Consider the following 27,052-nt stretch of genomic DNA (forward strand, 5'->3'; position numbering starts at 1 on the left):
CATGGAAAACATCATGGACGTTCGCGAAGCTCGGAGGCAACGCTAGTTTATAGGCTATAGGGCCTGCTTTCTCTAATATATCATAAGGTCCTATATATCTCGGTTTGAGTTTTCCGTTAACTCGAAAATGACACACTCCCCGAGATGGGAAAAACTTACAGAAAACGTTGTCTCTAACGTCAAAAGAATCTTTCAACGATTACTCAATTGTTGGGTTTTCTTTTCTCGATTTTGACAATCGATGCCATAATTCATGGCTATGTGGTCCCACTTCTATTGTGGAAGTCTCTAATAGGCGTAATTTGAATAAGGTTGCCAATGTGGCGCCTTCACGTGTTAACACGTCAAACATCTTTCTACGAAAGATGCCATCTCTCGCTTCATATTCTCCTATCAAAGCGTCGTTTCAGTCTTGGTACATTTTCGTACATTCCGCATGTGCGGTGTAAGGGGTGTCATGAACTTCGCTCGGGATTTCATTCTTCAATCCTTCTCTATCAAGCTCTCACAGTCTTCTTCATTCGGGATGGCAATATCTGCCGCTTCTTGATAACCTTCCACTATCTCGGTTCAAAACTTTATTCGCAACCTCTCCATCTTTTCATCCTCCCTCTGAGCTATGACTATCTTCGATCGTAAGTAGGTGTGTCAATAGCTTAGCGATTTTTGAAAAGCCCTAAATAAAACGTCGATAATACCCGCCAAACCCAGAAAACTGCGAATTTCGCACGGTGTGGTTGGCGATCTCCACTCTTGTACTACTTGAGTTCGCGTTGTTTCTATCTCGATTCATCTCGCGGCACAAAAAAAAATAACCTAGAACTTAACTTCCTCAAGTTAAAACTTGCATTTGCTAAACTTAGCATAAAGCTTCTCAGCTCGTAACTCTTTCAACATGATCCTTAAATATTATTCGCGTTCTCGTTTACTCCTCGAGTAAATCAAAACATCGTCCATAAAAGCTAACACGAACATATCCATGTAGTCGTGGAAAATCTTGGTTCATGAGGTCCTTGAACATGGCAGGTGATGAGGAGTGAGGATCCCATCAGCCATCCTACCCCAAACAAGGATAGCGGCGCCGACTTAGCCTCGGAACACACTCGACCCATGAAGCGTGAATACACCACATGATCGCCGAAATAACACAACGGCGACGATTAATGTCGGCGCAGATTAAGAAAGAGGCTGATCTAAACTCCAGGCCTACTCGGATCGAAAGAGGCAAAGCCATATCATAAAAGATAGCAGCGCCGTCGAAGGTCTGCGCAGACTAGAGAGGATAGCGCAGCACTAAAGCGACATACGGAGAAGACTTAGGGAATGGAAACAACCAGCAGTGAAGGCTTGAAGAGAGCACGTGTTCAACAAAAAGCTGCAAAATAGTTAGAAAGTTTGTTAGTGGAGAGAGAAACATTCACGTACGCCGCATGTGGAGTACGTGAACGATATGAAAACCCCCTTTTACCCTTCGCCCTAATGTAATCTTATAAATACGCTTTGTAAACCAATATAGGAGATATGCAATTTTACCTTAAGAAATCTCATCGGCAAGTTTTCAGGCAATTTCTCTCTCACATTGCGATACAGGTGATTCCGACGTCCTTTTCCGACTAGTTTAGGTAGATTTGAACGTTAGACTTCACCAACTGGCGCCGTCTGTGGGAAAATGTTGGGCTAAGGCGTGAGATTTGAGAGAGTGTCTGAGAGAGTGTCTGAGTGTCCTTATCCATGTTTGGTTTAGATCTGTTTATCCTGGCGTAAATCAAAGGGAAGAAGGGGGGGTTTCATTACCAAGCCTGCGTTTATGGCTATATTTTTCACCGCATTTGAGGCTTATACGCAGAAGGGGACGGAATAATCAAGTGATTTGTGCATAAATGTTTAACATGGCTTATTTTGCGTTTATAATTGATGAGATGTATGTTTGTTGTTTATATCGGCAATCCACTGGGATTTTCGGGATCTTGGTGGTCTCTGTCACCTTGCATGAACGAAGGGGAAATAACAGGGGAAGGAGACGGTTTATTCAAATTTTTTTGGGAACTGTGCCATTTTTGAATTTTTCTTTGGGAACTGTGCTATTTTTGAATTTTTGAACTTCTCTATACATGTCGCGCATTCTTGTTACTTGCTTAATTTTAATGCGTTCCCGATGCGATACAGAGAGGTAACTCCCTTTCCGTGTTTCTGATGTCTCACTGTTTATCTTGGCTAACTTTGTGTGCTTTTTCGAGAGCATTTTCTACCGAAGAGGACCTTCCGTTGCAGAAATGTCCTTTACCTAACTATGAACGACGGGAACTTTGTTTCACCCTTTTTCTGGGTTTATTTCCTAGAAGAGGGGGATGTTTATCTCAGAAGAACTTCAAAGAGGATTTCTATAAATTCCTTTCTATCTATGGATTTCCGTACATTTAATCGAGGATCGTTCCATGGGCCGCAGTTCGTGGGTTTTTCTGGGGCTTATCTTTTATTATTGGAATACTCATAGGCCCACCTACCACAGACATAACACAGCGACATCTGCGTAGCCCGCCTGCGCCGGTATACTTCTCCAACCTTGACTCATTATTTCTTATTTTACTGCGATACAGTGAACAGGTACTTCACAATGGCAACTCATCAACACTGCAAGGATCTAAACAAGGATTTCGAGGCCGCTGTAGGGAACGCATTTGCCAAACCTACTGACGACACATCGACTAAAGGAGTCGACTTAACTGGGCTTACTCCGCCGGGTTTCACTACGATCAACAACATGATCCCTGCTTCTGTACAATCTAATATGGGAACAAATATGCCCGCCGTGGCTACTATCACTACAGCACCAGGGCCAACCAATGTCCCTATCAATGACCAAGTTTTGGCTATGCTCAACTACGCGACTATTCGCTCTTTAATGGGTATTACTCAGCCAGTTGCCTCACCAGAGGGAATCATAACTGCTCAGAAAGCAGCAACCGCGCCTGCGCAGGCAGGGAGAGGAGAGACAGCGATGGCCGCTCAGACAGGAATAGACAGAGGAGAAGAAGGAGGAAAGAACAAGCGGAAGTTTATTACGAACAGTGTCCAGATCGAAGATGTGACTGATTCAACCAGTGGGACTACTCCGCAGCGCAGCTTAGGAGCACACAAGGACAATGATAGGCTGAAGGAAAAAGTATCTTTCCTCCGAGACCAGTTGAAAAGCCTGGAGACAGAACTCAGGGAGCACGATCATAACACGGAGGTGAACAAATTCCCCGACCAACACGGACTGAGACCTGAAGAGCCCCGGAGGGAGCCCCTCAAAAGAGGTCGGCGCAGGCCGAATGACACCATATTCACGAGAGACCGGGAAGGACACCACTCCGACATCCCTATATCAACACCTACTCACAAGAGCCCTTTCTCGGAGAAAATATTGTTGGAACCCCTACCAACAAATTACCGCCCTATCTCATTGGATTATGATGGCACCACCGACCCGGAGGTGCATATAGCCCGTTCCGAGGGGCTGGCGGCGCTACATCAGTATGGGGTGGGAATCAAATGCAGGATCTTCGCCACGACTCTATCGGGCATGGCCCAGCGATGGTTCCACAATCTGAGAAATAATTCTATATACTCATACGATGATCTCCACCTCATGTTCATGAGACAGTTTGCCAGCGCAAAGCGGGTTGGGAAAACACCCATTAAACACAATCGCGTTAGACATACCAAACGCCGAATCCCAGATTAAGTGGTACGCTTTCGCTAGAGGGTTAAAACAAGGCCCACTCTTTGAGGCACTCCAGATCAAGCCGCCCACCAGTTTCGAAGACATCATGACAATAATACCGGGATACCTTTAACTGGAAGACGCTAAAATGGCAAGAAAGGCAGAGGCCGATAAGCTCAAACCTAAGAAGCAAGACAGCGCAGACGCTGGAGAAAAATACATCCCGAGGAATCCTTACTGGGGTCTACCTCCCAGAATCCCAACGATGGCCATTGAAGCTGGAACAGGCTCATTAATCACGGCACAGACAGAGAAGAGGGAAGAGCGTGGTGGTTACCGAGATGATTTGCAAAATCCAACTCAATGGAATCGTCACATAGACGAAATTTTCCATCAAATCAAAGAAGAGAATTATTTTAGAGCTCCAAATGATTACCAACCTGGAACCCCAGCCCCAGGCAGGAACAATTTGTTATGTGAATATCACAACCGTTACGGTCATCTCACCCGCGAATGCGGACATTTGAAGCATCAGCTGGAAATTTTGGTCAGGAAGGGGTTCCTGGATCAATACATAGAAAGGCCACGAGGCTCATATAGAGAGAGCCGTTACGATGAACGTAGGGATGATGAGCGGCACCGGCGGGATGACACCCGCCGCGACCATGATGACAGAGAAAGAAGACACAGACACGAGGAGAGAAGGGAAAAAAGAAATCATAGACGAGACAGCCAGGATAGACACAACCCCGCAAACCACGCCCAGTATGACAGAGAGGTGCACATGATTACCGGAGAAAATAATATACCAACATCTAACAGGGCCAAAAAGCAATTAGCCCGCACGGTCAGATCTGGATACTATGATAAAGCTGTCATGACAATCAACACCGCGCCCGATGAGCCGACAATATCCTTTGGACCAAAGGACGCCAGGTCTCTATTCTATCCTCATGACGACGCCTTGGTATTTTCCGCCAACGTGGCCAACGTGTTGGTACACCGCATCTTTGTTGATTCAGGCAGCGCCGTCAACATCTTGTATCTAGAGTGCTGGCAGGCAATGGGTCTGGAGGCTAAGCTAGAGCCCGTTGTGGCTCCTCTTTATGGGTTCTCGGGAGAATCAGTCCTACCGGTGGGAATAATTGAATTGCCAATGACGATAGGGCAACCATGGGGAAAAAAGACCCGAATGGTCAAGTTCTTGGTCATCGACGCACCAAAACCCTCTTACAATATGATCTTTGGAAGACCGGCGCTGAACTCTTTTAAAGCAATCATCTCTACTCTTTACTTGAAGATGAAGTTCCCCTTGGAAGGAGGCAAAATTGGTGAAGTGTGGGGAGACCAGGCTGTGTCGAAGAAATGCCATGTACAAGTATTAACTCAATACTCCGGACAAAAACGGGAAAGGTCAGTGCACCAAGTAGAGGCAAGCAAGAAGCGAAAAGTTGGAGTGATCACGGCTTCAGAGCCCGAGCGGAGAGAGATCGCAGAGCTGCAAGGGGGAAATGACAAAATACCTCTCATCACTACCAATGATACGTGCATGGTTATTGAGCTTTTCAAGGATAAGGAGGGATTTACTACCAAAATCGGGGCACATATGGAGCCAGAATTACAAAGAAAGGTAATAGCTTGCCTGCGCAGAAACGCTGATGTATTCGCGTTCACTACGGCGGACCTAAAAGGAATCGACAGAGAGCTAGCCGAGCATTGTTTGAACGTGGATCCCACGATCAAGCCAGTCAAGCAAAAGACGAGACACTTCGGTACTGAAAAGGATGCTGCTATTCGAGAGCAGATACAGGCGTTGTTGGAAGCGGGACATATCATAGAAGTGCAATACCCGGACTGGGTATCGAACGCCGTTATGGTGGAGAAGAAGGCTAAGACTTGGAGGATGTGTGTGGACTACCGGGACCTCAATGCAGCCTGTCCAAAGGATTGTTACCCATTGCCACGGATTGATCAGTTAGTAGACGCAACGTCAGGATGCGAACTTTTGTCAATGATGGATGCTTACCAAGGGTACCATCAGGTTAAGATGTACAGGAACGATGTTATTAAAACAGCATTCGCAGTCTGCGCAGGGATCTTCGCATATGTGAGTATGCCATTTGGACTAAAAAACGCTGGGGCTACTTACCAGAGAATGATGGACAGAATCTTCAAAGATCAATTGAAAGAGAATGTCTCGGTCTATGTAGATGACATGCTGGTACGCAGCATTGAAGCACGCACACATGCGGACGACTTGGAGGAAATCTTCTCAGTGATACGAAGACACAAGCTCATGCTCAATCCGGCTAAATGTACTTTCGGGGTGCAGTCGGGAAAATTCCTGGGATACAAGGTTACGCCCGAGGGAATAGAAGTGAACGCAGATAAAGTTAAAGCTATTATTGACATGACGGCGCCGCGGAACATCAAAGAAATACAAACACTGAACGGACGAATAACTGCACTAAGTCGGTTCATATCGAGGTCAGCAGAAAGAAGTCTGCCCTTCTTCAAAATTCTGAGAAAGGGAAGTCGATTCGAGTGGAGTAGCGAGTGCCAGCAAGCCTTCGAGGACCTCAAGGAATATCTCAAAGGACTACCCGTCCTGACCAAACCGATACCGGGGGAACCACTATATCTATACACTTCGGTGGGGGTAGAATCTTTGAGCGCTGTGCTAGTGCGGGAGGAAGGGGGTACCCAGAAGCCAGTTTATTTCGTGAGCAAAATCATTCAAGGAGCGGAGATCAGATACACCGCAGCGGAGAAAACAGCTTACGCTATCATGATCACGGCGAGAAAGTTGCGCCCATATTTTTTATCACACAAAGTTATCGTCAGAACAACGCTACCTTTTCAACAAATCCTGGGGAGGCCAGACCTTGCAGGAAGAATGGTAAAATGGGCCATTGAGCTGGGCGAATATGATGTAGCGTTCGAACCACGTACTACCATTAAAGCGCAGGCCCTGGCTGACTTTATTCAAGAGACCACGAGATGGCCATTGCGAGGACCATGGACGGCGCAGGTCGACGGTTCCGTCACCAAAGAGGGGTGCGGAGTCGGAATATACATTGAATCGCCAGAAGATGGAACCTACCAGTTTGCGATCAAGTTCGAGGACAAGCTGTCAAATAACGAGGCAGAATATGAGGCAGTGATAAGGGCTGCCCACATCTTGAAGGAGCTCAGAGCAGACACAGCAATAATCAAGACCGATTCGCAACTGGTAGCCCAGCAGTTGAGAGGCGAATGTGAGGTTCGCGATGACAGAATGAGAGCTTATTATGATCGGATGCAGCAACTCAAGGAAAAGTTTGAAGAACTGAAAATAGTACAAGTACCCCGGGAAGAAAATCGAAGGGTTGACTTGCTAGCAAGGATGGCCAGCGCCGTTGAACAATCATGGAATGACGAAATCACACTCTTGTTTGAACCAAAGAAGAGCCCAGGGATTCAAGTCTGCGCCGTCGAAGTGGGAGATGATTGGCGAGCCCCAATTATTCATTTCTTACGTACAGGAGAAAGAATGGAGGGAGACACAGCAAAATACGCTAGATATGAGAATTTTTGTTTGATCAGCAACCAGCTTTATAAGAGATCTTTCACAAACCCGTTCCTTAAATGTTTATCATCGGAGGAGGCAGAATTCGCTCTAAAGGAAATCCATCAGGGATGCTGTGGAAACCATGCAGGATACAAAGACCTTACCAAAAAAATCATCAGAGCAGGCTTTTACTGGCCTGGCATCGACAGGGATACCAAAGCTTATGTAAAGAAGTGCGAATCCTGCCAAAGACATGGGCCAAGAATTAACGTCCCGGGGGAAGAAATGGGGGTGATGTACTCGGCGTATCCTTTCGACAAATGGGGAATTGATATCGTGGGTAAACTGCCAACGGCGCCGGGAGGAAAATGTTTCTTGATAGTGGCAGTAGACTATTTCTCGAAATGGGTGGAGGCAGAGGCTGTAACAAGGGTGGATGAGGCCACCGTCGAAAAGTTCATCTGGAAAAACATCTGTTGCAGGTATGGGGTGCCCAGAGTTCTAATATCAGATAATGGAGCACAGTTCACTAGTCAAAGAATCGAGGATTTTTGTTCAAGGATGGACATCGAGCAGAGATTCGTCTCAGTAGCCCATCCCCAAGCCAATGGTCAAGTCGAGCTGGCTAACCGCACTATCTGTGAGGGAATCAAGAAAAGATTAGAAAGAAGCAGAGGACGATGGGAAGAGGAATTGGACACGGTCCTGTGGGCGCTGCGTACCAGTCCCAAAACAGCCACAGGAGAAGCCCCGTTCACTTTGGTTTATGGCTCAAATGCGGTCATTCCAGCAGAGGTAAGGTTAGAATCACATCGAATTTGTACTTATGATCCGGCGCAGAATGAAGAACTGCGCAGGCTTGAGCTGGACCTCATAGATCTAAAGCGAGAAGAAGCCCAGGTCAAGGCTGCCAAGTACAAAAGCATCATTAAAGCCGGGTATGATAAGAAGGTCAAGCAACGCCGATTCCAGAAGGGCGATCTGGTACTCAAGCGCGCGGATGCTCTGAAAGCTACCGGGAAATTTGAAGCTAACTGGGAAGGACCATATATCATCATCGAAGTCTTAAAAGGCGGAGCCTATCATCTGTCTGATCAAGAGGGGAGAGCTCTCGAGAGGCCGTGGAACATCAATCACCTCAAGAAATTCTATGTGTGAATTTTATTCATGTCCCATCATTATGTAGATCAGATACTCTTTTTCCCCACAGGGGTTTTAATGAGGTCTGGGGCCATGGTCGTCATCAATAAAGATCTATGGTTTTAGGGGAAATTCGCCTCTTATGTTTCCTTCAACATAATTTACAACACAGGTTAAGAAGACGGCGCAAGCACAATTCAAGGCATAAATTGCACGACGAGGGCATTAATTGCACAAACTCAAGGCATAAATTGCACAATTCAAGGCATAAATTGCACGACGAGGGCATTAATTGCACAAATTCAAGGCATAAATTGCACGACGAGGGCATTAATTGCACAAATTCAAGGCATAAATTGCACGACGAGGGCATTAATTGCACAAATTCAAGGCATTAATTGCACAAATTCAAGGCATTAAATTGCAAAATTCGAGGCATTAATTGCACAAATTCACGGCACAAATTACACGACAAGGGCAATAATCATAGAAGTATCAAGCAATGGATCGCACGAGGAAGTCATTATTAGCAAGAGCTCATCTGCGCCACTGCTGTCGATTTCACTCAAAACATCACCCCTAAGATTCGAGGCGATTGATCAACAAATAAAAATACGGGACGATGACCACAAGAGCATTAATCACGGAATAAGGGCATTAATTGCATACGCTAAGCTATAAATTGCAATGTCTAAGACATTAACTGCACAATACAAGATGTGAATTGCAAAGTCTAAGGCAATACGAGGATATCAATGGTAGCGGTTGAGGCATTAACTGCAAGGCTTAAAACACGATGATCCAGGTCCCCAGTCAGCGCAGAACGAGGTCCCGAGTCTGCGCAGACAAATATTTTGTCCAAAGAATCAGCCAAAATTTCCATGGTTGAACCACGAGTCCGAACATTCTGACGAACATGGGGGTGTAGAGCACCAACCAAGATTACGGGCCTAGTTGTCATTCAGAGAGTAATCTGATTCGAGAAATATCATTGCGCAATAGCAACAGAGAATTTATGAGCAACACACGACATTTACAAAAAACCAAACACGAAATAATGAATGGCTACAAAGAAGAAGAAGATACCAAAAAGGAAAGATTCATACGAGAGCCAAACAAATTACAAAGTACAAAGATTCATACGAAGGTCCCATTACAAATACGCGAAGTCTGCAAAACCAGAAGAGGAAGTGTTCTAGCATCTAAGGGTTGGAAGGTGGAGTTGGGGGCTTGTCTATCTGTATCTCCTCATCTGTGTTGCCACCGCTGTCCCCACCGGAAGGTTCGGGCTGCGGAGATTCCTGCGCGATAGAAGCCAGCGCCGCCACGATCACAAGAGCTGGCTCATAGAACACTCCGCCACCTGGGTAGTTACCCCGAACTGAGCGGATACGAGAGCGGATCTCGTCCATATAAGGCGTCCTGATAAAGGGACGAGCAGGCAGAGTAGGCGGAGGGTTAGCACTACGGCCCATCACAAACAAGTTGATGGCCTTGTCTACAATAGGGAACCACCACTCGGGAGTCGGTGGCGAATCAACGCGGATACCCAAAATTTTTCAAAGAGCATTGGAATCAATGGCATGCAGCACCGCATCATTTTCGCACAAGGCTCTCTGCTCAAGAGAAGCTTGGATCAAGTTAAGAGTAATCTGGGTGGACTCCTTGACAAGCCATTTCAATGCTGGGGCAGCAGCAGTCAGCAATTCGGGGGTACAGCTGAATGCGATGATGGTTTCTTGCAACATGATACGCAAGAACGCGTGACCCTCAGGGGAAAGAAAATAGCGCAGCCGGTGTTGCTTGATACCATTTTGGAAAGCCGCGTTTTCTTTCGCCACTATCTCTTGCCTGAGGGCAGCCAACTTCTCTGCATGATCTTGGGCGACCGCTGCAAGTTCTTCTTCCTTCTCATGCTTCACACGCGTTAACTCTCCCTGAACCCGAGCCAGCTCCGTATCAACGGACAACCTCTCAGCCTTCAATTTCTCGTTTTCCTCTCGCAAACGGCGAGCTTCCTCCTCACCAGTAGTACATCGGGCCAGCGCCGCTAGGAACTCCTTATCTTTGGTCTGGACCTCGCCCTCTGCACGGAGAAGACTTCGAACAACGGCCAAACATTCAACCCTGGCCTGCGCATGATATAACAAAGGAACTTAGGGAACACACATCTAAAAAGCAAAAATGGAATAAACGAAAATGAGCCCACCTTGTCAATCGTCATCACAAGGCCATCTGCTATTTGCTGGCGGTTCAAGGACTCCTGAGCTTGAAGATCAGCAGGAGCAATCTGGGCGATCATTTGAGATCGACATTCTTCAACAGTTAGATCTCCAAGAACACGAGGGGCGATCCCCGTTCCAAAGGACACCCCAACATCGTGGGAACGGTGAGGAGAAACAGGCATCTGAGCAGAGGAGGTAGCATCCTCTGAGTACAATACGATGGTTTCCGGCTGCGCCGCAGGCGTCGTGGTTTTCTTTTTCTTCTGCTGCAACTGCCTCTTAGTCGAAACACCTTTTCGTTTCTTCAGAACTGGAGGATCATCCTCTTCCACATTTCTGGTATCTTCATCGCGAAGCTGGGGGCGTCGAGAGCCGGAAGACCCCGCGGCAATGGCTTGCGCGGCACCGCCTACAGTCTGCGCAGCCGGAGATGGTTCAACAGCACCACTCTGAGAAAAGTTGAAGCTATCAATGACACCGACCGATGGGGTTTTCCACGTATCCATACCTAACTCAAAGCAAACAAAATGGAAAGCACATCAGAAACACAATCCAAAGAACAAATCCGACATTCACAAGAAAGAGGGACTAACGTAAAAGCAAAACATGACAAATATTAATGTTAAGACACATTTAATACCCTCGGGAGATAGGGGGTAGCGGGAGAATAAGCCCGCACCGGCCAGGACAGAGGGTCTAGTCACCAGCACCTTCACGTCCAAAACTTCCTTGACCCGGGCCTCGGCCAATCGTGTCAGAAGAATATCTTCAATATCAGTTACACGCGCAGAACTAGAAGGGGTGAGATGCTTAGTTTCATGCCATTGAAGTTGGGCATCGGCGCCGATAATGTCTGGCCAAGTGCCATTTCGGGTTTGGACAAAGAAATATTTATCTTGAAAATCTTTGTCTAAAGAAGTCATTTTTTTCATAAAAGCCATGTAACCCCCAGCCTTGGAGGTGAAATTATAATGGGACCCTGTTCGTTTCAGAACATGGGTCTTATGGAATAGGGCAGCGCTGTAGGGATAATTGTTAGCGGCGCAGACTATATGTAGCACGTGGGCTCGACGAATAGAAGAAGGAGAAAGTTGAAAAAAGGGAATGCCATACAAATTACATAGTTCAATCAAAAAAGGAGAAGGAGGGATGCGCAGTCCAGCATCAACTTGATCGACCCAGATCGGAATAACATCAGGATTAATGCCTCGGAAAGTATTAGGCATATCGGAATCAGGGTCAGCGGGATTCTGAATCCGGATTTTGTAATCCGAATCACCAACATCGATACGAAGGGCATCCCTTATCATCTTCATGGATCGGGTAGACAGAGTGGATTGGGGGAGTGCAGACGAAGCAGCCATGGATAATGCAAAGTTGCAAACAAGAAAACAGCACAAAACGAGAAAGGGGAAGGAAGGGGGATGAAGAAACCGTCAAAAGGAAAAAGTAAAATATCGCAAAGCTAGAGGGAGGAGAGAAGAGATACCTGGTTAAACCTAGCGACAGGGAGGGCGAGAAGAGAAAGGGGAACGACCGGCGGGGGGAGAGGAGAAACCGAAACAGAAAAAACAAAGAACACAGAAGAGTGAAGGAAGAAAGAGAAGAAGAAAAAGGAGAAAGAACAAGCATTTATAGAGGAGATGGATTCGAAGAGACCGAAAAGGAGGGAAATCATTAGGGTTAAAAACTTAAGGGTCCAGATTTAATCACGGAAATGGCGGTTGAAAAGGGAGGGTGCAGATCGAGTCTGGGGCTGTGAAAGGACGTGTACGGGGAATAGCAAAGGTGTCAGTCATTAAATGACAAGACGTCATGAACAGAGGAAAAAACCCTACGAAGATAAGAAAGCACCAAACGCTCAGTACAATTACAAAAAGAAATTCAAAAACTTCTCACCCCAGAAATACCAGAGAAGCGGCGCCGACTAAAGCCTGCGCCGCTTAGAAGAAATCAACATATTCGGCTCAGAGGACATATTTGACAAGAAAACAGCGTAGATCTAAGGCATCATTGGTTGAGAAAGAAACTGAACCAAGCTCTAAGCATACCTGACTCAGAAGAGCAGAGCTGTGTCACACAACGATCAAAGCAAAGTAGCAATACCGATATAAGTCGGCGTAGACTAGAATAGGGGAAACCTGATTTCAAGCACATCTACGAAAATTCAAAGCTCTCTTTTTCGTAGACTAGGGGGGAGTAGCTGATGAGGAGTGAGGATCCCATCAGCCATCCTACCCCAAACAAGGATAGCGGCGCCGACTTAGCCTCGGAACACACTCGACCCAAGAAGCGTGAATACACCACACGATCGCCGAAATAACACAACGGCGACGATTAATGTCGGCGCAGATTAAGAAAGAGGCTGATCTAAACTCCAGGCCTACTCGGATCGAAAGAGGCAAAGCCATATCATAAAAGATAGCAGCACCGTCGAAGGTCTGCGCAGACTAGAGAGGATAGCGCAACACTAAAGCGACATACGGAGAAGACTTAGGGAATGGAAACAACCAGCAGTGAAGGCTTGAAGAGAGCACGTGTTCAACAAAAAGCTGCAAAATAGTTAGAAAGTTTGTTAATGGAGAGAGAAACATTCACGTACGCCGCATGTGGAGTACGTGAACGATATGAAAACCCCCTTTTACCCTTCGCCCTAATGTAATCTTATAAATACGCTTTGTAAACCAATATAGGAGATATGCAATTTTACCTTAAGAAATCTCATCGGCAAGTTTTCAGGCAATTTCTCTCTCACATTGCGATACAGGTGATTCCGACGTCCTTTTCCGACTAGTTTAGGTAGATTTGAACGTTAGACTTCACCAGCAGGGACATTCATTAATCTAAACAGGCACATCTTCCAAATATATATATATATATTCGAAATTATAGCGATGCCATATCGCGTACGAAACATCGTCTTCAGAATATCTTCCGATTGTATCCTCCGTCGATGGTACCCTTGTTCTCAAGTCGATCTTTTAAAACGTATTTGCTCTTTATAGTTAGGTCACTGATTCAAGGTAACAAATACTTATTCTTCATCGTTTCCTCATTCAATTCTCGTTAATCGACGCGTAGTCTCATACTGCTACCCTTCTTCTTAACAAGCAGAACTGGTGCTCTTCGTGGGGAAACACTAGATAGAATAAAACACGGGGACATAAGTTTCGAGTCTCGAGCTCGATCGTAACTCAAGTTGACGACCCGGTGGTAATTTCGATAAACGTCATCTATATCTTCATATTTTTCGCACAGCTGGTATGTCGTTTGTATTCGTCTTAGGCTCTTCACTCTGGTTCAGATATACAACGTACGCGGCTGTATCATTTCTTCGCAAGAGCTTTCTTGCTTGCAGTGCCGAGATGATTGGCGTCTTCTTCCATTTTCCCTCAATACCAACGAAGAAAGTAGGTTCTTGGCCAGGTGGCTGGAAAGATATCCGTCTCTCCTTGCATCGTATCTTCGCATGGTTCTCCTCTAAACAATCCATTCCCAAAATTATATCCAAGTGCCACATAGGCATCAATCTCAGGTTTCTAGCCTTAAGCTTATTCGATCTTAACTCAAATTCTAAGTAAGGGCACACAGGTGAAACCGTAGTAGTTCTGCCTATGGGTGAGGTTACTCTTAGACATTGCGGAGCAGGCTCTATATTCAATCCTAAGGTATCGACACCAGTATGAGAGATAAAAGAATGCGAAGCTCCAATGTCGAACAAAAATTACTATGGACACACCCTTCAACTCGCCTATACCTGCCAAAATTCCTCGATTCTTGTCCCATGCTTTCTGCTCAAGCGCGAACAGTCTCTGGTGATGCGGTTGATTCGCCCGCAGGGCTGGTGGTTGCCTTCTTGACTAACGTGGTCGATAGGCTGGCTGTTGTCGCTGTGGTAGAGGTAGAGATAGGATTTCCTTCATTGCTTTGAGTTGTGCCGAAACTGACTCGGTCGTCCTCCGCTTCCACTTTGATGATGATTCGGACACTGGTTCGAGGAGTGTCCGACCCTTCCGTAGGTGTAACAGGTATTCTGTCCCATTTTATACTCTCCCAAATGTAGTTTATTGCACTTCAACAAGGCGGTATCCCTCGCGGTCCTTGAGGAATTATTGCTGGGGCAGTTGGGCCAACATAAGGCCGTTTGTCTCGGTTCTGACATTGCGGTGGCGCATTCTGACTCTACCACGGCTTCTTGGGACCTTGGCTTCGGTCGTCCCATTTTCTCTTGCCCTTTTAGCTTTGTCCAGAGAAAGGCTGATTCCTCGTTTGAAAATTCGGGTTTGATTGTGGCATCGAAATTTGACTCGGTTTCTCTACTACATTGCCAGTTCCATATCAAATGCTCGGTTCAAAGCCTCAGCATAGGTTAGCGAACTCTAACTCGCTAAAACGACTCGTATCTCTTGCTTTAGTCTGGAACAAAACAATTCCGACATACTTTCATCTGTATCTACTCGATATGGAGCATATCGTGCCAAATCGCAAAAATGTCGGTCATATTCAGCTACTATTTTATTGCTTTGTCTCATATTAACAACTCTATTTCTTTCTTCAATCGGTTTCTCTTTCTCGGCAAGAATCTAAGGGGACATATATCAACCTTAGAACTAATTCTCATAACTCACAAATCATAAGACTCTTACTCAACATCATATTATTTTCTCAATTTTCATAACTCAATGTCAAAGACATAGTTCATGTCTATCATCGCAACATCACATCAAAGCTCTACTCAAGCATAGAGACTCTCTGGTCATCGCCATATAGATATATAAGAAAATTCATGGTCGAAAAGTTATGCCCGTCCCGTAATAATTGTATCTTACGACTGCTCCCATAAATCGTCTTTCTACGAATCATATGGTTATTCCATTCTAGTTACCTAGACATCTCTATCTCTTGTCGGATGTGGTAGGGAATAGGATGTGATGAATAAAAATGTCTTATCTTTGTACAAGACGAGCTCGAGTAATGGAATGATTCCATAACAGCCAGTGTTGTCTCAAGGATAATGAAGAAGTTATAATCAATGTAAGATCAAAAGCTAGAACAGAAACTAGAATAAAAACTGAGATATGATATGATTGGAGTAAATCAATACTGGAAGTAAGAACAATCAACTAAGTGGAAAATGAATAAATAGTCCACTGTCAAAGCAAGGGATAAGGATTTCCAACATAACGGCTCAGGCTCGAAGACAGTGGATCCGGAAAAATTTCTCAATTGTAAATAGCTCAGCTCCTGCATGAGTTCAAATGGATGCAGAATAATTGAAATATGACCAAACGGAATAGGGGCTCAGTAAGTCTACTCTCATGACTACTCTGGCGACAATAAACGCGGTCTCGGTGAAAGTACCTCTATTACGAAGTACAATTGGTCAATAGTATCTATGCATCCCCTGAGGTCTCCATAATACGTTCGTCTTAACAGGGTCGTGTGTATGAACTCTGATGCTGGGTAAATTCCCTATTTCTGCCACTCCATCGGTAGTAGTAGCAACAGGTGTAGAACGCCCTTGACGTCGTCAACTCTGAACTGTGTATCCTTGAACCAACGTCTACGTTAGTATTCTAAGAACTCCCCTTAGCTATCCCTAAAATTCCGATAAAATCTTTAACTCTCTTCGTATTATCTCAACGGTTGGTCTCTCCGCTCCTTTTCTTCTCGGAGGCATACTACAAAGGAAAAATGAAAAAAAAGATTGGCCTCGAAGCTAGCCGTTCGTCAATTCAAAATACAAGTTCTATTTTTCTCATTTCACTTCTATATCTCATATGTGATCTCAAAATTCGCAAAATTCTCGTCCACTCTATTTCTCGTCTATCATCATGCATCAACATCATCAATCTCAAAGCTCTGATAAGGAAAGTGAAACTCACTAATCATCAACATCTATGTATATATATATATATATAGGAAAAATTGCCTCTCTCTCGAGGTCTTTCACAAAAGTAGGGTCTTATGAACAAAGGCCCTAACACTAAAATGATGTTCTAGCTATACAAGCATCATAAGTACTAAGCGTCTATAGATATACACTATCTACTAATACGCACTATACTATGCTTCTCTACCTATATACATATATATATATATATATATATATATATAGAGAGAGAGAGAGAGAATGGATCAATAGAGAATACATCTTTTTTAGAGAATGGAGAATTAATATCCACCCTTAGATACGGATGATCCGACGATTTTGGTAATTCAGTTTAATGTAATCGATTATTATATGAAAGGGCATCTTAGTAATTGGAATTTTTATTGTAACCGTCCAATACGTAATTATAGTTGACCGAATCTTGATATTTTAGGTAGTTAAATTTCATATATATATATATATATATATATATATATATATATATATTTTAGTTTTCTACTTATTTTTTGCCGTTTTTAATACCTAGGTTTACATTAAGCATAATTCGTTTTTAATTATATGAAATTTTATTGTTAGTTTCGCTTAACACTATTTTTGTTCATATTATTATATTATTTATTCAATATAACTTATTGATTTCTTCGTATAAATCTGACCTTGTTCGGTAAGTTTTCTTACTTATTCAGTAAACTCTTACACCATATTCATAAAAAATATTGAATCATATTCGTCTCACCTTATTCGATAAGTTTTCTTACTTATTCAGTAAACTCTTACACCATATTCATAAAAAATATTGAATCATATTCATCTGACCTTATTCGATAAGTTTTCTTACTTATTCAGTAAACTCTTACACCATATTCATAAAAAATATTGAATCATATTCGTGAGTTGATATTACATTTACTGAATCTCCTGTTCGCTATTTTATTAACACGCCGCAAGTGTACGGGTGCAATTGTGTACAGTAGCAAGCAAGGTCGTATTCCACAGAGACTGAATTAACCAATTCCTATCCGAAATTATTATTCCTCTATCTGGAAAATTGAAATTGAGAGTTTTGTTTTTAAAACTAAATAAATAAATAACAGGAAAGAGAATAAATCAAGCTGCGAAAATGCGGAGTAACAGATAAGAGAAGATTTCCCAAGGCAAAGTTTCAACAGATTCTCCTAACTAACATGTTCAATTCAATTAATAAGACGATTCCTAAGGCAATCTCTAAGCTAGTCCATACCCACTCCCGTGGCATACAAACCGTTGATTACTGAAGGAATATTAAACTGAATTAATGCTCCGATTGCCCGATGATCGTTTCTTGGAATATTATTAATTTATCATACAACGATTAATCCTAACATGCTCCTATGAATTTAACAACTGCACGTTGGAGTTAGAGAATACCTGAAGAATTCCTAAGAATTCGTCAATCTGTTGCTGAACAGGTCAGCCAACTTCACGCCTTCGTTTGAAGCCTCAAACGTCCTCAAATCGTATTTCTAGGCGAAATACGACTTCTTCGTCTTCGAGAGAGCTTTCCGTGGCCGCCTGATTCGTCTGAATCGGAGTTCTGTGGAGGAAGTTATGGCCGTTTTACGGAGACTGCCAGAACTTGGTTTCTTGCGAAAATCTGACTCCAGCTCTGATCTTCTCGACTGTATCCCGCTCAGCTTTCACCGTTGGATGGACAACGATCTATGAAAGTCCCAAGAGAGAATGCTCCACACATTTTCCCTGCGCCCCACAGCTCTCTCAAAACCCTAATATTTTATCAGTCTTTTTCCTGAGATCTGACAGCTGTATTTAATAGAATTAAATACGTAGGAGGCGCCAGAAAAAATGTAGGAGGCGTGTTCTCTCTATACTAGGGCTAGGAGTCTTTGGGCCAGTCCAGGGACCAGATACAAGGAATAAAGATGGGCCTCAAATAAATTAATTTATCTATGGTCAGCTCAGACCATAATTAATTTATAAATATCAGTTCATTCCACTAGAGAACCGATACTGACTTACCCCTTTATTGCCGGTGATGAGTCGGGGCTTGTATTTAGACTTATTAAATCTCCGTATTTAAAATATCCGACATCCATTAATTAATTAGAGCTCTGACAGCTTAAATTAATTAATCTCTTAATAATTCCTTAAGTAGTACCACTCAAAATTTATTATTACGCCTGAACTTAATCAACCTGCAGGGTTTAGCGTAATAAACCTTATTGAGCTCCTTAAGGGGATGTCATTATCCTATACCGGATACGGGTACTAATACAGATAATCAAATATCATATATTAACCGCTGTCACCCAAGATACAGAGTACTCGAGTTAGTATATAACTTTCACCCATAGTAAGTCAAAGTGATATACGAATTAATATATATATCTGAATACTTATTAGTATTAAGATTTATAAGTCACCGAGATCTTGATTCTTCACTTAAGTCAGATAGAAGAATACATCTCAAACTGTGGTCCTATCAATACGTAATGACGTACCAGTATAGACAAGTAGCCAAGACAAACTACTTCCATCTATACTGCAGCCTAAACCAATAACTTGTCCTAGAGTTATTTCGGCTGTGATCATATTATATCTCTTAAGGTTATTCCAATTATATGGTCTTCTGTGATCCACAACACACCATATAATCTACTTATATAGAGATAAAGAACATACATATGCAATCATGAACACAATCAGATAGGAGATTAGATAGTGAACTTAGGAAACATTGTATACAAGCATAAAACGTTCTTACTTTCAGTATACAAATCCAACAATTACATGCAAGGATACCATCCCTGGATCGCACTTCTAACATGTAACTTCTAAAAGTTCCTAGGATTAACGCCCTCACAGTTATCAATTCCCTTTAGAATTAAAATAAATGTGTTCTATGTTCTTAGTTCAGGTAATAATTATCATCTCCCGATCTCAAATTAAAACCTATGATTATGCTAAATTGGTGGCCAATCAATAAAGCAAACAATGAAAACAAGAACATAGAAAGGAATAACAATCCAATTAATTGAATCAAACAGTCAGAAATTCAAACCATGTTTACTCCCTAAACCCTGGGAAAAAGGGATTTTAGCCACACATAGACATATGACTAACAATCAAAATCTCAATGAAACTAATAAACATTCAACAATGAAAAACCGTAGTGAAGTCGAGAATCTTCAATCTTGCTCTTGCTCCGTCTCTCTCAGCTCTCAGGAAAAGTTAAATATGATAAAAGATGATAAAAGGTTGCAGCGAATAAGTTCTTGGGGAGTATTTATATGCCCTAGGTCTTGTAGCTCTCAAAAATACCCAAAATCACTAAAAAAATGAATTTTGGGCGGAAATACGGCGACTCGCGCGGCCACGTCGCGCGGCCGCATGGCTGGCCCGCGTGACGAAACAGAACTCCTGACAGCTTTGCGCAGTGATTTTGTTTTGGCTCGTTCTCCCTCGTTCGAAATCCGATTTATGATCCGTTTGCGCTCACGAACTTCTATCGAGACGAACTACAACTTGTATTTCAGCCAATTCTTCCAAATTCTGCTTCTTTACTTCTGAAAATTCGTTCAAACACAAGCAAGTAACAAGTTCTTGACCATAAACGAATATAAGCTCAAATAGACCATCAAACACACAAAATCCTCACAACTAAGCATAAAAAATGACACTCCAAGAGGTAAAAATGCATGTTTATCATCTCCATTATGATTAAGTGAAGAATCTTCAATACATACTAAATAACAGTACAAATTTTGTGAATAATAAACAATACCTATAACGAATAACATTGATATTTATTCGAACAAATCATAACATTAAATTTCTAATAAATTGCTAACAAAATTTATAACATCAAAACTTAATTCCTCACAATTATCTGCAATGGTAATCCATAAAATACCTAAATTGCTGCATCCGTCCAAACAATATCACCCAAAAAATTAGAACGAATAAATCCTTAAGAAGTACGATACATCATCACGGAAGTCACCCAAGCAAAATTAAATTTACTTTAAATTTGGATCCATGGACATTTCTTCATAAGTCTTTGAAGCTTTGCTCAGAACGTCGTCCTTCAGTTCGTTTCCGGAGCACTAGCTACGGCATCTGCACCTATCTCCTACAAGTTTTGAACAAGTAATGTCTTATATTTGAACAAACATAAATTCTTTCCGAACAAAGATTATTATTTACTGAATAAATAGTATTCGAAATTTGTACCCTTTTCGATCTACAAACTAGTTTCCATGTCTATCGCTAACTCACCAACAAAAAAGCACTATTTTGGGACCCTAGAACTTAATCCAATTCAGCATAACATAAAAACAACAAAAAGTCCAATGATTTTTCAATCAAGAAGCGGTCACCGTTTAACATGAGTAAACCTACAACCAAAAGCTTGAAAGGAAATGAATCAATAATAGAATATCAGAAGAAGGATAGATGCTTACCATTTGTTGAAAAGCCAAGTCAAAGGGTCTTTTCGGAGCAGAATTTGACAAAATTTTGATTGGTTTCTTGGAAAAGCCCATAATTCTTATTTGGGGAAGTACCTATGTTTCTTGTTATTTTTTCCCTCAGCAATCTCTCTCATTGTAGAATTAAAGCAAAAATAAGAAATTGAAGCAATAACTTCGAATTCCAGAATCAATTCTCAGTTCTAATAAAAGCGCCCATTGTTCGCTCTAAGCGCATCAATCACCCAAAAACATCAAAATAAGCAAAAAAAAAAAACCCCCAAAATCTTACCAAATTCACATAAACCCCTAATAGATTCCAAATCCAGAGGCGAAGAGAATAGAACCAAAAAAAATGCTAAAAATGGCGCACCAACAACACACGCAAGAGAACTATACGAACAAAAAATAATCTGGTGAAAATCGTTGTGTTTATTCGAACATATAAAAACAGATCGGCTCATATTTAGTTAGAATAAAAATATTTCATGGTCATTCCAATGTTTTTATTGTCGAATAATACAATATTAGGCTATAGATTTTTTGGAAAACAGTAAAAACCTCAAAAATTACAGTTCTGTTTTAAAGGGATCTATAAATGATATTGGAGTGATTTTTACTTTCGAATGAACAATGTAATGTTGAAATTTGAATGATTCGAACTTACCTTTCGAACGAAACACCGATGATTCTGCAAAAACCCCGATGTTTTTCTACCTTCTTCGATAATCTACAGAAGTTGTGCGGCAACGTAATTGTTGTGTTTATTCGAAATTCCAAAGCCCTAGTATCTATGAAAATTTTCGAACATAAAGTGCTAAAAACCTTACGTTCTTCAACCTTCTTCGATAATCTGGTGATTTCGTGTGACAGCGAAATGGATGTTGCTATTCGGTATCCCAAAACCCTAGTTTCCACAATATTTTTCGAAGAGAAGGTGGAGGAGTGATTTTCGGAAATAATTGAAACTTACCGATTTACATTCATTGGTAAATTCTAATTTACCCCTTCCGGAATTTCTAAACACTTTTTAAAAATGTTTTTCGATTTTAAAAATACTAATTGGAATAAAAGAGGGCCGTAGGATAAAGTAGATCATACGGTCCTGACTTTTTCTCTATTCTATACTATAGTGTAATTCTCCATGGATCCATACCCTATATATATATATATATATATATATATATATATATATATATATATATATATATATCAACTATGCATCTATACATATGTACACGCCTATGAGATAAACGTGATCACTATCCATCGTCTCCCGTAGTCCTGCCCGTCGCATCATCGACCTCCATATCCTCGCTCGGCTCCGTCTCTTCGCTCGGTTCTGACTCCTGACTCTCGTACTCGTCGATCTGTCGATAGATGCTATCTTCGCTTGACTCATCCTTGTTTAGTACGGTGGGGCATCGGCTATACTAGTCTCAACATCTTTCCTCATAATGCACAACAACTGCCTCATATCAGAATCCATCACCTCAAACATTTCCGCCATCAAAACAATACATAAATCATTAGTAACTCAAACTCAACTCTCAACAGGAAAGCAACAAGAACAACATCAACCTCTTACCTCGTAAGCCGGAGGAGATGGGGTGCTGGGGTTTTGTTTCAAACTGACTCTCAAACTAGCCTAAAAATTCAAATTAGACTAGTACTCAATTTAAAAAGAGTAGAAGCAATCAAAGGTTCAACTCGATCAAGCAATCGACTCAGAGCAGACGACCTGCTCAGATACCACCCTGTCGCAGCCCGATCCCGACGCTAGTGATAGCGGGGTACGAGTATCGATACGACTATTTTAAAAGAATAAAAGACAAGAAGAATAGATTGAACATCAAGCGGAAGCTCGCATGAAAAAGTGTTAAGGAAATCATCATAAATCAACTTCAGGGGTATAAATGTCAACATCGTCATAATTCCATAAATATCAGGAATTTCAAGAACAAAAACAAAACGGGTATAGCTCATTTTTCATAAGGAAACATAATATGCAGAGTATCGCAGCAAAAAGCGAATCGATTATATGTATGAAGACATATAACCGCGAGTACATTGCTTAAATTCAAAGAAAAACAAAGTATCTCAATTATCAAGACTCTATCCACATGAAGGCACAACAGTAATATAAATACATTGATTGAAACGTTTCCCCCACCAGCACCAGACCAATCTCGCTCCCCGCTTAGCCTGCACATTTAGAAATACATGCAGGGCGTGAGTACATAATACTCAGTGGGCAAACGCCGAAAAACAAGAAAGGTGCTCTTAGAGCTATAGGTTTGAAACTTGACACATTTCAGCCATACACAGGAATAACTTAGCGTAAAAGAATCTGTGCATTCAGTTTTAATAATAAACATCATAAATAAGTGTCTGCAGACAAGTACTTGACATGTATGTACCGCATCTACAACTCATCATCATAATCAAGGTACTGAGAAGTAGGCCTCCTTCTCAAGCACCGTGACCGGCCGACCCGAAGACGGCTCACGGTCACCTCTGTGTACACAATCCCGCTTGTGGCAGGATCCGAATTCGTCTCATCTCATCAGTAGAGGGTAACATACAGGCTCAACATCAAAAACATGGCAAGTCAAACAGTTCTCAAACATCATTTATCTCAAAACATTTGTTAAACTCATAATATCATCAAATCATTTTAGAAAGCTCATAAGATATATGTATACTCAAAATATTGCCCACCTGAAGTCCTTCGCTCAACTTGGAAAGGAAAACAGCCGACTTACTTCTTCATCTCGCTCGGGCCTTCATATATCATCATCATCGTCATCGAAGGTTCATGTGATAAAATAAACCTTAGTTAGAACTCGTTCCTAAAACCAATCTCGTCTCAAACTAATACTTCTCACTCATCTTCTATTTACCCAATAAATCTCAATCCTTAGGTTTACTTAACTTCTAAGGATTCACATGTCCTATTCTCGACTTAACACTCGACTCGGATCAAACTCATAGCAATCAAGCACATAAACAAGCATAAACACATAAGCATATCAATTCACACATAAACATGTCGCAAGCAAACTTCATTATGCACTGACTCAACTTAAAAACTTCACCAGACTCGGTACATAACTCCAATGGAGTCGTAACCTATACCATTTATAACCTCTTTGAGTCTAGTTTCATTTAAAAAAATAGTAGGATGAAAAACTCCAAGTAGTTTAGGAGATATGACTATTTTTCTACAGTCTACCATATTCGGCAGTTTTGAGCAATTGAAAACTTTGATTTTTGAAAAATAGTAAACATTGCCGAAAAGGTCTGAAAATTTTGTGGGTGCTTAGCTAAGACACTCATATCTCAACAATAAAAATTTGGACTCCAAAACGTTATGGAAAGATACTGGAAAAGGCGACTCTATTGGCTACTCACCGAACATTTCGGCAGAACGTAGAAGTTTTGGTTTTCCATTTTATAAGAATAGTAGAAGTCCAAATGACTTGAAATTTTACAGGTGTACTCAAGACTCTCAAATATAATTACCATAAAATTTTCATGGTGTTTGGGTAACAATAAACCATCGAAAACAGTAGGTCAGTGCGTGTCAAAAATGACTCCCAACTCAAACACACAAGCAAACATGCTCAACTCTACACTCCTTCAACGAAAACTTATCAAAGCTCATCTTAAACACTTATAACACTCAAAACATTCAAGCACGAACTTAATACTCATCACAACTCAAACTTGACTCTTCTCTTACATCTCAAACTCAAATCTCAAGAAAACGTTTCAAGGAACGCATCATTTCAAATTTCATCTCGTTTTCATGCTCAAAAGTACTCAAATACACATATTTGACCTTATACATCATATAACTCATTATACACACATAGACTCTCTTTTATCATGCAAACTAAACTCGGAGAAAACTCACATATCAACGTGGACTCTTAAATAAAGCATGACAAACGTCCATATAAAGATCGTATAGCAATTAAACCTCATTAAACCAATCATCAACCTCACATCATATAAAAATCCTTAACTTGTGTAAACTAAACTAAGTCAAAATTTTATATATCTAACAATTGACCTAACCAAACATAATTAGACTCTATTATCATGTTCAATTTCAATTATTCTAAGCCAATTCACTTAATTAACACATAGGCATGAAAGTCCTAATTTTTATTAAACTAAACCTTTTGAAATACCACAAATACACATGAAACTTTAATCCAATCATAGATCTATCAATTTTTAACCATTTAATCTCACATATAAACCATCAATTGATAATTTAGGGCATAGATGCACATATCCCTAATTTTATCAAACTAACTCACATCAAAGTCATCAATTAACATCATATCCTCAATTTAATCCATCAATTATCATCTTAGACATCTTATAGACTCATTCTCATCATCAATTCATCATTTAAAGCATCAACTCAAAATTTCCCAATTTTGGGTAAACTAAACTCAATCAATTTTTGCATCTCAAGGCATAGCCTTTCACAACACACATCAATCATCACCAAACATCAAATAGATCTCAATTTCACCCCAATTTAAGGAAAGAAAAAGAAAAATTTTTTAAGGGTAAGGACCCACAATTTTCGAAAATTTCAAAGAAAAATGGAGGGGGTGATTTCTTGCTTCAATCCTCCAAATAAACTCACATATAACATCATACAAGCTAGATCCATGAATTTAAAGATCACTTACCCAAACTTACACCCAAAATCAAACTTTCTCTTTCTAACTTTGAAATCAAACTCCATGGATTTTCTTGAATTCAAGGAGATAGAAGGTGTTTAAGTTGGATTTAGAAGTGGTTTTGTGTTTTTGGTATGATTTTATGAAGCTCCGAAGGTCTTCATCAATGGTGTTAATGGAGGAAAAGTGAGAGATGAGGGAGAGAGTGAGATGGGAGAAAATGGGGTGAAGGAGTGAGAAAGAAATTTTTGCAAGATTTGCTTGGATTTGGAGATCTTAGGGAAGATTTGCAATCTTAGAGAATATTTGGCATTAAATGCCTTGATCTCCCAATCTCTACACCCTTAATCCACTTGGCAACTTGGCAATTAGGCACATGCTTATGGGAATAAAATAATAATGTGAGAGGGGTGATTGAATAATAACAATAATAATCATGGAAATGTTACTCATTAATAAAATATCATAGCGTAATTATTCATGTGACCAAAATAAAATAAATATGGCTCTAATATTAGTGCACTCACTCAATTATAATATTCCTCATCATTGGAAAAATAATTTGAAAATATTATGCTTGGAGAAAATTCTATAAACCGGCATTCTTTAATTTCTCGGTAAAAATAAACCGCACTTGCTTTGGAAACTTAATTAAAATTCCAAGTGCTAAAGTTCTCAAATAAAAATCATAATAACTTGCTCATAATGGCACACGTAACAAAAATCACATAATCAATCAGTCACGTAAATTCACATAACATCACATCAAAGCAATCGGCAAAACACGGACGAACTAAACGTCTCTCAAACCGACTCTTTTCATCAAGGGTTCTCACTCTTTCTTTCTCGACTCTATTTCCAACTCATTATTCCTATTTTCTTAATAGGACAATCAATCTCTTTGATAACTCGGTATCCGGTAACTCTATTCCCGGTAGTTGGAAATAAAATAAAATTTCAGGTCAATTCAATCAGCATCTCAACTCAACTCATTTTTCAAATCTCTTCACTCTAACTCTATCATTGGTTTGTCCACTCATATCTCCATTTAAAAGACAATCTGCCTTATCTGGTCATAAAAAAAAAATCTCGCATCTCGACATCTTAGTACTCTCAATAGTGTTAAGACACTATCTCACAACATAAGGAAAAATACGGGGTGTTACAAAATTCAACATACTCGGGAGGAGCTCCCGAGCCTTCCGACACCTCGCCCTTCGCATTGGCCTTCGCTTTCGCCTTCGCCGCCTTATTACCTATTGCACGGGGAGACCAAATTTCTTCGCCGAGGTAGTGAAATTGCCGCTATCTAACGTACGTCTCCTTTGAGGTACAATGACTGAAACTTTCGATTCGCTCGGAGAAT

The 27,052-nt window shown here is 41.3% G+C and overlaps 1 protein-coding gene and 1 long non-coding RNA gene across 2 annotated transcripts; one reads left to right on the forward strand and one right to left on the reverse strand.

Annotated features, from left to right (window-relative positions):
- The first annotated feature begins 3,854 nt into the window (after positions 1 to 3,854).
- On the forward strand, positions 3,855 to 8,414 carry LOC131018658 (uncharacterized). The gene has a single exon (XM_057947373.1). The coding sequence runs from the start codon at positions 3,855 to 3,857 to the stop codon at positions 8,412 to 8,414; it is 4,560 nt and encodes a 1,519-aa protein (XP_057803356.1).
- An 11,946-nt stretch (positions 8,415 to 20,360) lies between these two features.
- LOC131014103 (uncharacterized) lies at positions 20,361 to 21,996 on the reverse strand. The gene is made up of 3 exons (XR_009098047.1): positions 21,811 to 21,996; positions 21,648 to 21,710; positions 20,361 to 20,643 (listed from the first exon to the last, which is right to left on the reverse strand). It is a non-coding gene; the product is annotated as an uncharacterized LOC131014103 (long non-coding RNA).
- Between the last annotated feature and the right edge of the window lie 5,056 nt (positions 21,997 to 27,052).

Source organism: Salvia miltiorrhiza, chromosome 3 (genome assembly GCF_028751815.1).
Source record: "Salvia miltiorrhiza cultivar Shanhuang (shh) chromosome 3, IMPLAD_Smil_shh, whole genome shotgun sequence".
Classification (NCBI taxonomy): domain Eukaryota; kingdom Viridiplantae; phylum Streptophyta; class Magnoliopsida; order Lamiales; family Lamiaceae; genus Salvia; species Salvia miltiorrhiza.

Excerpts from the sequence above, each read along its gene's own strand:
- LOC131018658 (XM_057947373.1), top strand. The coding sequence starts at position 3,855 with ATGGCAAGAAAGGCAGAGGCCGATAAGCTCAAACCTAAGAAGCAAGAC.